The sequence below is a fragment of the Pogoniulus pusillus genome, chromosome 18, assembly GCF_015220805.1.
Source record: "Pogoniulus pusillus isolate bPogPus1 chromosome 18, bPogPus1.pri, whole genome shotgun sequence".
NCBI classification, from domain to species: domain Eukaryota; kingdom Metazoa; phylum Chordata; class Aves; order Piciformes; family Lybiidae; genus Pogoniulus; species Pogoniulus pusillus.
The window spans coordinates 4549260-4563896 of NC_087281.1; the positions used below are offsets into that span (position 1 = coordinate 4549260).

General features: G+C 44.5%; 1 protein-coding gene across 2 annotated transcripts in view; it reads right to left on the reverse strand.

Moving 5' to 3' along the window:
- Positions 1-14637, reverse strand: part of SHPRH (SNF2 histone linker PHD RING helicase) — a 73987-nt gene that overhangs the window by 13643 nt on the left and 45707 nt on the right. For both annotated transcript variants that reach the window (XM_064158264.1, XM_064158265.1), the window contains exons 19-25: positions 13207-13380; positions 12843-12905; positions 11699-11924; positions 8766-8909; positions 6683-6784; positions 5199-5270; positions 2059-2247 (exon numbers count right to left, since the gene is read on the reverse strand). In XM_064158264.1, coding sequence (XP_064014334.1) covers positions 2059-2247; positions 5199-5270; positions 6683-6784; positions 8766-8909; positions 11699-11924; positions 12843-12905; positions 13207-13380 — 970 coding nt within the window. The remainder of the gene's footprint in view (positions 1-2058; positions 2248-5198; positions 5271-6682; positions 6785-8765; positions 8910-11698; positions 11925-12842; positions 12906-13206; positions 13381-14637) is intronic.

The window sequence follows — 14637 nt, forward strand, 5'->3', positions numbered from 1 at the left end:
AACCCTCTCAAAGCCCTGTTAACCAGAAAAATACAGTGTAGATTTCACAGGCTCACAGGATGTTAGGGGTTAGAAGCGACTCAAGGAGATCATCGAGTCCAACCCCCTGCCAGAGCAGGACAACACAATCCAGCACAGATCACAGAGGAACACATCCAGACAGGTCTTGAAAGTCTCCAGAGAAGGAGACTCCACAACCTCTCTGGGAAGCCTGTGCCAGTGCTCTGGGACCCTTACAGTAAAGAAGTTCCCCCTTGTGTTGAGGCAGAACCTCTTTTACTGCCACTTAGACCCATTGCTCTGTGTCCTATTCCAGGGAGCAGTGAGCAGAGCCTGTCCCCCCCCTCCTGGCAGCCTTCAGATACTTATAAACATTTATCAAATCCCCTCAAAGTCTTCTCTTCTCCAGAATAAAAAGCCCTGGGTCCCTAAGCCTCTCCTCATAAGGCAGTGCCCTCCAGTCCTCTCATCATCCTCCTAGCCCTCCGCTGGACCCTCTCCAGCAGATCCCTGTCCCTCTTAAACTGGGAAGCCCAAAACTGAAGGCAGTATTCAAGATGAGGTCTCACCAGGGCAGAGCAGGGGGGGAGGAGAACGGCCCTTGATTTGCTGGACACTCTTCCTAATACACCCCAGGACCCCATTGGCCTTCTTGGCCACAAGGGCACATTGCTGTGCCATGGTTAATATTTCCTAGACGATTGTGTCTAGAGGTTCATTAACTTTTGTCATTAGAAAAGCACACAAGTTGCAAACAAATTTTCCCTCACAGACTTGAATTTTACATACCATAAAATCAATCAGGGTGGAAGAGACGTCCAAGATCATCCACTCCAACCTAGCACCCAGCCCCATCCAATCAACTAGATGATGGCACTAAGTGCCTCAGCCAGGCTTTGCTTCAACACCTCCAGGGAGGGTGACTCCACCACCTCCCTGGGCAGCCCATTCCAATGGCAAATCACTGTCTCTGTGGAGAACTTCCTCCTAATAGCTTTTGTAGTCAGGGGAAAGTCAATCTCCAGTATTTTGCTATGTAGAATACTTTATATGTATGGCTGTTTGACTTGCAGAAAGTTAATTACTTTTGAAATTCAGACTGTCAGGCTGCCTGAATTTACCTAAAGAGTTGCTAAATTAAGGGAAAAGTTTAAGACAGTACAAAGAGAAGACTTTGTCTCTTCAGAAAATCAGGCTAAAAGGAATAAATGCAGCAAGTTACAGTGGAAAACACAGCTCCTAGACTTCAACAGAGCTGTCAGTGGAAAACTCTGAGAAAGAAATTGTCCAAGCAAAGAGCTGTATCAAGAATGAAAAATTGCTCTTCACTAATCAATCATCTTTTTGTAAGGTGTAAGTATCCCATCAGTGAGGCTTTAACTAAATGCCAGCATGTACTTGGCCAGCAGGACAAAGGAGTTTACTCTGCCCCTGTACTCAGCACTGCTCAGGGCACACCTTGAGTGCTGTGTCCAGTTCTGGGCTCCTCAATTCAAGAGAGATGTTGAGATACTGGAAGGTGTCCAGAGAAGGGCGACGAAGCTGGTGAGGGGCCTGGAGCACAGCCCTGTGAGGAGAGGCTGAGGGAGCTGGGGGTGTGCAGCCTGCAGAAGAGGAGGCTCAGGGCAGACCTCATTGCTGTCTGCAACTACCTGAAGGGAGGCTGTAGCCAGGTGGGGCTGGTCTCTTCTCCCAGGCAAGCAGCAACAGAAGAAGGGGACACAGTCTCAAGTTGTACCAGGGGAGGTCTAGGCTGGATGTTAGGAGGAAGTTCCTGCCAGAGAGAGTGATTGGCATTGGAATGGGCTGCCCAGGGAAGTGGTGGAGTCACTGTCCCTGGAGGTGTTGAAGCAAAGCCTGGCTGAGGCACTTAGTGCCATGGTCTGGTTGACTGGACAGGGCTGGGTGCTAGGTTGGACTGGATGAGCTTGGAGGTCTCTTCCGACCTGGTCGATTCTATGTTTCTATGATTTGTCTGCCTAAATGCAGTAGGCAACAAACCACAACAAATATTCAGTACTGAAAGTTTGGGCCACAAAACTTATACAAACAACATACCTTTACAGGAATATCATCCTCCTGATTTGCAGACTCTGCAGTGAAGACATAGGATATTTCCTTATGAGAAGTTGTCTGCCTGCAAATGGCACATTTAATGGAGCTCCGGCGGGTGCCAACGCTGTACTGTTCTATGATGATTGCTATGCACTCGTTACAAAAACAATGCCCACAGGTCAGCACTGCCCACTATGGAGAGAGTTAAAAACACAAAAAAAACCCAACCAAACAAACAAAAATAAAAGACCAGCATCAGTTTTGGATCAATGCAAAAGAAAAGCAGAATAATAATACACTGTAAAATAAATTTCCATAGAAATATTATTGTCATGAAACTCATCAGATCAACATTTTAAAAGCTTTACCACTCCAGCTGCTAAAAAAACAGGTTTTGGAAGTTTTCCAGCACAGAAAGATTGATGAACTACAGAAGTTCTCTGTATTTATTGGTTGTTCATTGTTGCCTTGTTTTATTCTCATTTTTCCAGTTTAAAAACTGAGGAAGGACATTACAGTCCTTCATTTCTATGAATCATCACAGTATCACAGTATCATCAGGGTTGGAAGAGACCTCACAGATCATCAAGTCCAACCCTTTACCACAGAGCTCAAGGCTAGATCATGGCACCAATACATAGATTAATGCACACAGATGAAGTATTTGCAGACAAATATTTATATTTGCCTTCGTTATCTATACTATTATCATACTAGTATACTATTATCTGTGCTGGGTCAGGAACTGGCTGGATGTCAGAGCCCAGAGAGCAGTGGTGAATGGTGTCAAATCCAGTTGGCAGCTGTCACTAGTGGTGTGCTCCAGAGATCAGTGCTGGGCCCAGTCCTGCTCAAAATCATTACTGATGATCAGGACAATGGGACTGAGTCCAGCATCAGTAAGTTTGCAGATGACACCAAGCTAGGAGCAGCTGTGGATCTGCTGGAGGGTAGGAGAGCCCTGCAGAGGGACCTGGCCAGGCTGTATGGGTAGGCAGAGGCCAATGGGATGAGACTGAACAGGGCCAAGTGAAGGGTTCTGCACTTTGGCCATAACAACCCCATGCAGCGCTACAGGTTGAGGACACAGTGGCTGAGAGCAGCCAGGAAGAAAGGAACCTGGTGTTACTAGTAGATAGTAGTTGAACATGAGCCAGCAGTGTGCCCAGGTGGCTAAGAGTGCCAATGGCATCCTGGGCTGGATCAGGAACAGTGTGGCCAACAGGACAAGGGAGGTTACTCTGCCCCTGTGCTCAGCACTGGTCAGGCCACACCTTGAGTGCTGTGTCCAGTTCTGGGCTCCTCAATTCAAGAGAGATGTTGAGGTGCTGGAAGGTGTCGAGAGAAGGGCAACAAAGCTGGTGAGGGGCCTGGAGCACAGCCCTGTGAGGAGAGGTTGAGAGAGCTGGGGGTGTGCAGCCTGCAGAAGAGGAGGCTCAGGGCGGACCTCATTGCTGTCTACAACTCCCTGAAGGGAGGCTGTAGCCAGGTGGGGTTGGTCTCTTCTCCCAGGCAAGCAGCAACAGAACAAGGGGACACAGTCTCAAGTTGTGCTGGTGGAAGTCTAGGCTGGATGTTAGGAGGAAGCTGTTGTCAGAGAGAGTGATTGGCATTGGAATGGGCTGCCCAGGGAGGTGGTGGAGTCACTGTCCCTGGAGGTGTTCAAGAAAAGACTGGATGAGGCACTTAGTTCCATGGTCTGCTTGATTGGATAGGGCTGGGGGATATGTTGGACTGGATGATCTTGGAGGTCTTTTCCAACCTGTTTGATTCTATGATATTCTATGATACTATATCATACTAGTATACTATTATCATACTAGTATGCTATTATCATAGTAGTGTATCATACTAGCATGTCAACATCTAGTATTTATCATACTAGATTGGTCTCTATAGAAAAAGTCTTGAAGAAAGTGCTGTAAATTTTGCCTATTGTTAAGTCCTAGACAATGTCTTTGGATTTAAGAAAGAAGATTTTAGACCGAAAAGTGGTTTTGTTGGGTTTTTTTTTTGACAGAATGTATTAGGAACAAAAGATTGCATTGCTGAAGCTTTTCTTTTGCAGGCCTTGGACATCTGTCTGAGCTGGGATACTCTGTAACAGGGCAGCAGTTTGTACAACAGTGTTACTGCACCTAGAAATAGTGTCTTCCTCTGCACTAGTCTGTTCCATCGGCCATTCTAAGAGGAAAAAAATGAAGCAGTTGTCATGGGTCTGAGTAGCAGAAGGAATTGGCTAAATTACCACACCGAAGATCTTTTAGGCTCTGCAAGGTTCTTTAAACCATGCAGAAATAGCATGCCAAACATTTTACAAGTTCTTTGCAACATGATGATTACTATCACCTACAGTGGCAGTCCAGGCATAATAGTAAAGATTATTTTTCCTCTCAGTGAGCTCCTCGAGGTCAGACTTGAAGTCTAATAGCAGTTAACAGGGCAAACAAGCATTGTCTGTTAACATCAGTATCACTCAGAAGATGAGGGCAAAGAAGACTGTAAAAACATAGCAGGACATCAATTCATGCTTATGCATGTCCAGAGAGCTAACACACTTGAAAAAGCAACCAGTTTAGTTTGAGGAGTCCTTTCATATCTTCATCTAATGCCTGCTATGTTTATATATAACTATGGCATCATATGTTATGACGCAGCTCAGTTTTGATTAAGGCCTGCTTAAAATTTCAACTCCTGCAGTTCAGTGGCTGAAGTGGTGAGGAAAGAAATCCTGATTGCTGGTCTTTATTCTACTGTTTTAGTAGCTAACATCAACTTCTTTTATTTCTTTTTTACTTTAAGTAATACTATTAATAAGAGCAGTTACCGTAAAATACAAAGCTTATTTGTTTCTTCATTCTATTGTATTATAAATGGCCTAGAAAAATGGTGGAAGCATGAAAGAAAAACTTCAAAGTTATAAACAATTAGCAACACTTGAAACATTTCCATGGAAACACCTAAACATTAACACCTAAAGGCATTAGAGTTGCTTGCCTTTAAACAAGGTATTATTTCAGGGGAGAGACTGGTTGGTACATTACAGGAAAGGTCTCATTTAGATGTTAAAAGTCTGACATAGAAATGCTTCAGATTTAGGTAAAGGTGTTCTAAAATCAAAAGATGATGACTAAATACCTTACCTGCTTTCCTAGTTGACGTGCACATATTGGACATGGTTCTGGGTTAATCCCTCCAGTAGTTTTATCCTGAGACTACAAAGTAGGACAAAAAGACCTTTGTGTTTCAATAAATAATTACTCTATCTTTATAATAAGCTTCTAGAAAAACTGAATAATCAAGTCCTTAAAAAAGAATCCTGTATTGGCAAATAAAAAAAATATCATTCATGAACAAATATCTTAAGGAGTTAAATAAATATGTAATTTATAGTAAGTAAAGGGAGTGCTGCTCATACTTCAATCCTTCAGATAAGATCTGCAGTTGTACTACAGCTTTGAAAACTCCTGGCAAAAGACAAGCTTCCAACAAGAAACTCCTCCTGTTTTCTACCAGCTTCATACTGCTATACACTTAAACATACTTCAACATACTTAATCATGCTTAACAATGCTTTCTTAAGCATTATTGTATTTACTTGAATGCTGTTACTAGAATAATGCAGCATGCAAGAGATTTGTCTTTTATACCTTTTTAACTTATAGGCTTGTTTATCCTCCTAAGAGTGTAAGGTCTTTGTACATGAGAGGCATATAATTTTACAAGACCTCTACTAGACACAGTCCAGTTAGTTTTAATAAAAATGTTAACCATCTAAAACCAGTCAATAGTTTCATTAACAGTGTGATTAAAGAAACAGTCAAAAAATATAATGTAATATAGAATTTTATGGCTAGGCAGGAACACAAAGAAAAACACACTGAATTTCAGCATGTAATGAATCTAAAAAAGGCCAATTTTTAAGCTTAAAAGAAGGGGCGGCAAGCAGAAGGGGCGGCAAGCAGAAGGGGCGGCAAGCAGAAGGGGCGGCAAGCAGAAGGGGCGGCAAGCAGAAGGGGCGGCAAGCAGAAGGGGCGGCAAGCAGAAGGGGCGGCAAGCAGAAGGGGCGGCAAGCAGAAGGGGCGGCAAGCAGAAGGGGCGGCAAGCAGAAGGGGCGGCAAGCAGAAGGGGCGGCAAGCAGAAGGGGCGGCAAGCAGAAGGGGCGGCAAGCAGAAGGGGCGGCAAGCAGAAGGGGCGGCAAGCAGAAGGGGCGGCAAGCAGAAGGGGCGGCAAGCAGAAGGGGCGGCAAGCAGAAGGGGCGGCAAGCAGAAGGGGCGGCAAGCAGAAGGGGCGGCAAGCAGAAGGGGCGGCAAGCAGAAGGGGCGGCAAGCAGAAGGGGCGGCAAGCAGAAGGGGCGGCAAGCAGAAGGGGCGGCAAGCAGAAGGGGCGGCAAGCAGAAGGGGCGGCAAGCAGAAGGGGCGGCAAGCAGAAGGGGCGGCAAGCAGAAGGGGCGGCAAGCAGAAGGGGCGGCAAGCAGAAGGGGCGGCAAGCAGAAGGGGCGGCAAGCAGAAGGGGCGGCAAGCAGAAGGGGCGGCAAGCAGAAGGGGCGGCAAGCAAACGGTTAGTTTCTTCCACTAGGTAAATGGAGTGCATCACTGGTAAAGACCAAGGAATTGTAAAAACTTACTTTCTCCAGATTAGTGAGATACAGAAGTTGTCCTAGTTTCTTCTGAAGCTGCGATTTGGCAACTGCCTTGTCATTCAAAAGCTTCACTCGATTTTGCTCTACCTGTGGAAACAGTATTAAACACATATAAAAACAAATGTAAGTTCATGTTTTGGTAATATTAAACTGAATAATTCACAGGAGACAGAAAGAAGAATGGCTCATGCAGTGATTTTTGGAGATGCTTCTCTCCAAACTAAACTGATTATCTGTTCCTTTCTTGTGCAGAACGCTGTAAATGGGTTGAGGTTATACAAAATTGTTTGCATTATTGTTTTTTTCCAGAGACCAAACAACAATTTAAAATAGCTGAATAAAATTTGAAAGAAACTTCTAATTAAATGTATCATTTATCTTCTTACAGCTATATAGATCCTAAACTCTAAAGCTGGTTCCAAAAACTGTGTTTAAGAAATAATTAATTACTTTCTTTATAGAATCAAAGAACCAACCAGGTTGGAAGAGACCTCCAAGCTCATCCAGTCCAACCTAGCACCCAGCCCTATCCAATCAACCAGACCATGGCACTAAGTGCCTCAGCCAGGCTTTGCTTCAACACCTCCAGGGATGGCAACTCCACCACCTCCCTGGGCAGCCCATTCCAATGGCAAACCACTCTCAGAGTGATCTCATATACTATTTAGAAGCTTCCATGTTTCATCTAACATACCCAAAGGCAGAAACGTAGAGCTGACTTCTTTCTAGTTGGTACTGATGCAGTTATTAATACTGCAGAAGAAGCAACCACCTGAAGGATGAGGGTTGAAACAATGGGCACTTCTTTTATGCCTATAAATCCATCCACAAATCTTAGATTTTGCAAACAATTGTTAAGCCAAGTACTTCCTTTTAATGACTGTACCCTGGCCTGTACAAGGAACAGTGTGGCCAGTAGGACTAAGGGAGGTTATTCTTCCCTCGTACTCAGCACTAGTCAAGTCACATCTTGAGTGCTGTGTCCAGTTCTGGGCCCCTCAAGTCAAGAGAGATGTTGAGATACTGGAAGGTGTCCAGAAGAGGGCACCAAGGCTGGTGAGGGGTCTGGAGCACAGCCCTGTGAGGAGAGGCTGAGGGAGCTGGGGGTGTGCAGCCTGCAAAAGAGGAGGCTCAGGGCAGAGCTCATTTCTGTCTACAACTACCTGAAGGGAGGCTGTAGCCAGGTGGGATTGATCTCTTCTGCCAGGCAAGCAGCAACAGAACAAGGGGACACAGTCTCAAGTTGTGCCAGGGGAGGTCTAGGCTGTATGTCAGGAGGAAGTTCCTGCTAGAGAGAGTGATTGGCATTGGAATGGGCTGCCCAGGGAGGTAGTGGAGTCACCCTCCCTGGAGGTGTTGAAGAAAAGCCTGGATGAGGCACTTAGTGCCATGGTCTGGTTGACTGGACAGGGCTGGGTGCTAGGTTGGACTGGATGATCTTGGGTTGATTGTTGATTCTATGATGCTATTTTCCCTATAGAAAGAAAATAAGTACTTTAACACTGAAACTCACTGGAGAAAAAAAAGGCACAAAACGTTTACACTGAAAACATTTCCTATTTGTAGTGGTGTAAAAAGAAAGGAAAAGATAAAGACATTAGAGCAGCATTCTTCTGTGTTCATGGACAGGAAGCATCTCAGACGTGGCTCAGAAATTTCAAGAGAACTGAAAAAAAATATCTGTCTTTTAGGTTTTTGCCACTGTTTTCCAGGTCCTTGTAAGAAGTAGCAATATGAGTGAGAAATCAGGTCAAGTTAATTTTCCACCAGCTTGCAGAGAAAGTTCCCAGAGGCATTCACCTGCTCTTGGAAAGACAGCATTCTTTTGGAAACATGCCACTCAGAGCCAGAAGGCTGACAAAAATATGTAAGAGTTACAAGCTCAAAAAGGCACACACATTAAATGCAGCAATGGACAGGAATTCTCTATTCCATACAAGGCTTACTGCAATGGAAACAGAGGCGTATTAGAGACTTCACAGGGAGGCCTACATACAAACTTTATCTTGTAGGACACAGGTTTTCCTGCAAAGAAGAACACAGCTTTTTTTCTTGCCAAGTAGTTTACCTCATGTGGTTCTATGATGTGGAGAACTGGTGGGTTTGGTTTTGGCTCATCGGGATGACGCACTCTCAGCCGTTCTGTAGCCATTGCCAGCTCGTCAATAGCAGAAACATGATCCCTAAGCACCATCCAATATTCATGAAGCAACTGTAAGAAAAGCCCAAACAAATCTGAAGCAAAACTGAGCTGAGTTTTCTTTAGATGACTCTGCCACACAATGTATAATGAGAAAATTATACATTTTTATGTGGCTGGAGAGCAGCCCTGAGGAGAGGGACTTGGGGATGCTGCTGGATGAGAAGTTCAGCAGGAGCCAGCAGTGTGCACTTGCAGCCCAAAAAGTCAACCAGAGCCTGCGCTGCAGCAGGAGAAGTATGGCCAGCAGGGCCAGGGAGGTGATTCTCCCCCTCTACTGAGCTCTGCTGAGACCCCACCTGGAGCACTGCATCCAGTTCTGGAGCCCCTGGGACAAGAAGGATGTGGAGATGCTGGAGTGTGTCCAGAGAAGGGCCACGAGGATGCTCAGAGGGCTGCAACAGCTCTGCTGTGAGCACAGACTGAAAGAGTTGGGGTTGTTCAGTGTGCATAAGAGGAGACTCTCAGGTGACCTTCTTGTGGCCTTCCAGGATCTGAAGGGGGCCTACATAAAATCTGGGGAGGGACTTTTTAGGATCTCAGGGAGTGCCAGGACTGGGGGGAATGGAGCAAAGCTGGAGGTGAGGAGATTCAGCCTGGCTGTGAGGAGGAAGTTGTTCGGCACGAGAGTGGCGAGAGCCTGGAATGCGTTGCCCAGGGAGGTGGTTGAGGCCCCATCCCAGGAGGTGTTTAAGGCCAGGCTGGCTGAGGCCGTGGGCAGCCTGCTCTAGGGTAGGGTGCCCCTGCCCATGGCAGGGGGGTTGAGACTAGATGATCCTTGTGGTCCCTTCCAACCCTGACTGATTCTGTGAACATCTTTTAGAGTAAGAGATAATATTTCCTCACAATTAATTCAGCCACAACAAATTACAAACAAAACGCACCAGTATAGAGATCATCTTGCCCCATTTCTCTTCCAGCCTCTCTTTATGCACAACTAGAAACAGCTGTGTCTTGTTCCTTCTGTTACTATTACAATAACTAACACAACTATAACTTCAGAAATGAAGCATCTTACCCAGTATAAGCAAATTCTGAATAAAATAAGGAAAAATGATTAAGGAATTTTAAGCAGTTACCTATTATACTAGTAAGGCTGCTCTAAAAAATGAAGAGTGTTTTAGAGACATGCTAACAGTTCCACTCGTCTTGATAAGGGCACAGACAAGCACAAGGTGAAGATAAAAACCAAACTCAGGTCTTGCTAGAAATAAAGGCTTGCTTTCTATGAAACAAATGGCTACAACTGGAAATGTGACAGGGCAAGGAGCAATGAATGCAAGTTGCAGCACAAGAGGTTCCAGCTCAACACAAGGGTGAGCTTCTTTACTGTAAGGGTCCCAGAGCACTGGAACAGGCTCCCCAGAGAGGTTGTGGAGTCTCCTTCTCTGGAGACTTTCAAGACCTGTTCCTCTGTGATCTGTGCTAGATTGTGCGGTCCTGCTCTGGCAGGGGGGTTGGACTCGATCTCCTTGGGTCCCTTCCAACCTCTAACATCCTGTGATCTTCAAAATCTCCTAGGAAAACGTATTTCAAGTGACAGTTTCCTAGAACCATTAAACTGATGGCCTTGGATAAAGATCACAGGGGCAAAAACTCCTCAAGAAACAGACATTTCCTCTGATGTCAGGCCATTAGGAAAAAAAGAAGTACAAATGAGTCAATAAACCTGGTACTAGTTTGTACTGAATGGGTTCTACTGAAACTGAAGTCTGTTTAATTAAAAATAGGAAGGAGAATCATTCAAGTGGAAAACAATTCTGATGACACCTAAGCTGTAAAACAAGGCAACAGCTCTTCATCCTTCTCCATCATTGAAAAGAAACACAGACACAAAGATGTATAAAGGGAACCACAGTACACTGCTGTAGTTCTCTCTGTGATCCAAACAACAGAAGATTAATTATTTCAAGTTACATTACAAAGTAAACAAAATCCAGGAAAGAAAGCAATAGTAGCTAGCACAAGACTGAAGGTAAACTGAACTGCAGGATGGACCAAGGATCAATTTGCTGAGTCTTGATACATTCTGAATTAATAGACAATAATATTTATTGTATTTCCATACAGTCTTAACAGATACAATTACATCATTTACTGATTTTTTTAGTGTGCTAGTTTGAAGCTAGCTAGAATGTTTTGGCAGAAGGATAACAGTGCTGATGTCTACTTCACTCCCATGGTTGCTGAGAGGTACGAGAACAAGAATCTGAACACACATAGGGCACTTACTGAGGCATTGCCTGAGCTGCAGTTCTCTCTAGCCTCTTTGCCATCTCTCTGATTAATCCACTTTGATCCTAACCTCCTGGCCGAACCTCCATTCTTCCTTGGGACTGGGGAAAGGTTGAGAGGGGTGGGAGAAGGTGGAAGGGTGGTTGGGAGCCCCTCCTGGGGACTCATGTTTCTGGGAGGGCTGTTGTGTTTCTGTATTACCTTTTATCTTGTATATTTCTGTATAGAACTGTATATACTGTAAATATCTCCTTGTATATTGAACTAAACTGTAAATATAAGCTTCATTCAAATTTCTAAAGCCAGCTGAGTCTAGTCTAAGTGGTTTCCAAAGTGTGGGGGGGCAAGTAACACCCAAATCATCACATTTAGCAGCCAGTATCACTTTCAGAAACTTTTAAAGCATACATATACACCACTTAAAACCCAATCCTGTAACAAGCACTGTTAGAGCTTTATGTAGACAAACCCTAATTCCAGGAATACAATGTGAACAAATCTAAACTCATTTACATTATATTGAATGGACTACATCACTGTTCCCACCTCCATCTCTTTTACCATACCTTATATTCCTTTTTCCATGCTTCAAACAGTTCCAGAAATGCGCTGCCTTCTTCAGTTAGCTTAGCATCCATTCGGTGAGCTTTGGCAAAGGAGAGAATAGCTTTCAAGGCACGTTCAGTTTCACTGGTGGCCCACAGCCCTCTGCTTGTGGTTGGCAAACGGTCATCAACGAGCCCTTCTTCATCTTCTATCATCTCTTCAAATATTGCCATTTGGCCTTTAACACTTAAAAACAAACCCCAAGGGACATTTAGCATTGATTTTGTACTTCCACATCCTTTTCTACTTAAGCATTATGTATTTCAGCCTTGTAATATTTCATTAAAAGATAAAGCAAATCTAATAAATCACAGGATCAACCAGGTTGGAAGAGACCTCCAAGACCAGCCAGGCCAACCTAGCACCCAGCCCTAGCCAATCAAACAGACCATGGCACTAAGTGCCTCAGCCAGGCTTTGCTTCAACACCTCCAGGGATGGCAACTCCACCACCTCCCTGGGCAGCCCATTCCAATGCCAATCACTCTCTTGGGCAACAACTTCCTCCTAACATCCAGCCTAGACCTACCCCAGCACAACTTGAGACTGTGTCTCCTTCTTCTCTTGCTGGTTGCCTGGCAGAAGAGACCAACCCCACCTGGCTACAACCTCCCTTCAGGTAGTTGTGTATAGCAATGAGGTCTGCCCTGAGCCTCCTCTGCTGCAGGCTGCACACCCCCAGCTCCCTCAGCCTCTCCTCACAGGGCTGTGCTCCAGGCCCCTCACCAGCTTCGTTGCCCTTCTCTGAACATGTTCCAGCATCTCAACATCTCTCTTGAGCTTGGTTCATCCAGTTGATTGGCTAGGGTTGGGTGCTAGGTTGGACTGGATGATCTTGGAGATCTCTTCCAACCTGGCTGATTCTATGAAAAGTAGTTACATTACAGCAGCTTGGGAAAAGTGGCATCTACTCATTCCTTGTGTACAACTTCTTTAAATCAAATTTATAAAGCAAATTAAACCTAATAAAATTGCTGAAGGCCACCAGCAAGAAGTTGCTGTAATTTTTCCATAATGTTACTTCAGAAAACTTGAAATAGAAAATACAAACCAGTCTAATTTTATGTTTTTTGTAGTGAGACATTCAGAAAAGCTGGGAACTTACGTGTGAGAAAAGAGCTTGGACTCGTATTCTGTGAACAACTCATCAGCCTTACAAAAGACACAGCTGCAATACAGAATAGTGGAAAGAGAAGCACTCAGAATTTCATCCCAAACCAAAGTAAATCCTGTAATTGCCTACTCTAACATCTAAAACTCACAAAGGCCTTAAAAAAGGACAATTTAACAGTCTTATATACATCCACTCTAGCAGCTGACAGGAAAAAAACTGTATAAAACAAAGCAAGGTCACAGTTCTAACACATGGATCTGTGTTATCTATGTGTACAAAAATCCTGAGTAGAGAATAAATGAATAAAAATAGAGCAATGTACTTCTGAAGTGTATTTTCTACTTTCAAGACCTACTTGTTAAGTGGAAGTCTAACAGGTCGCAAATGGCAGATAGTGGCAGCCTCGATAACCTGCTTCGAGGGAGGGCCTTCTAAGTTCTTCACTGCTTCTCTTACAATCTTCTGGAACTTCTTCACTTCCTCCAGCTGCACCGTGAGCAGGTACTGAAGGCCTCTGCAGTCACGGAATCTGATTTAAAGGAAAAGGGAACTCAATTCAAGCCTCATTCAGTATTTTGAAGTAGAAGAGAAATAGCGAACAATTTAGGGCAACAACTGAAGGTCATCTTGCAAGCAAATGCTTCTTGTGACCACATGTAATGCTGCTGGAAATTATTCCACTGTATTCCCTGAGAGGATGCCCAGTAATTGCAGGCTAGAAGGATTGGAATGGGAATACAAACACCAGTTAAGCACTTCCTATTCTGATTTTCCTGTGAGCAGGAGCCCCTGTTAAAAGAAAGATGTGAGGATGCTGGAGCGTGTCCAGAGAAGGGCCACAAGGATGATCAGAGGGCTGGAGCAGCTCTGCTATGAGGACAGACTGAAAGAGTTGGGGCTGCTCAGTCTGGAGAAGAGGAGGCTCCCAGGTGACCTTCTTGTGGCCTTCCAGGATCTGAAGGGGGCCTACAAAAAAGCCCCCCCCCCAGGGAGGGACTTTTCAGGATATCAGGGAGTGGCAGGACTAGGGGGAATGGAGCAAAGCTGGAGGTGGGGAGATTCATGCTGAAGAACTTTCTCCTCAAGTCTCATCAGAGTTGAGGCCCCATCCCTGGAGATGTCTAAGGCCAGGTTGGACGAGGCTGTGGGCAGCCTGCTCTAGGGTAGGGTGTTCCTGCCCATGGCAGGGGGCTTGGAACTAGAGGATCCTTGTGGTCCCTTCCAACCCTGACTGATTCTACGAGCAAATGCTGAGAACAAACCATTCATATAAGGTCTGAAATTAATGTACCAGAATTACATGACTGTGATTCCACCCCATAACGAAATCATGATCCAAAACATCCCTTTAGTAGAGTGTGGAGAGAAAAGACAGGCTTAACCACACTATAAAAGTTTGCCCATTTAATATCACCTAGTTAAGCAATATGTATTTTAAAGTAAACCAGACAAGTTTGTCTACCCAGGCAGTCTGAAAACACATGTCAATTCCAAATCACAAGTCTGTTGTTAGTAACGTTGGTTGCCCAATACTCCAGCTTTATAAGAATCTCCCACATCATACCCTGCATTAACCACCTCTGATACTCAGCTAGAGATCAGCACTTGTTGCTTCCATAACACCAGATGCTGGGGTTTAAGATTCTATTGCAAAAATTTTAAAGGAAATAAATGTTATTTTATTAGGAACCTGTTGAGACAGATTTTTCCAAAGTTACAAATCCTGTAAGCAAGTGTAATTAAAAAAGCAACAAACCAACCACTAAACCTCATCAACTGTTGATTT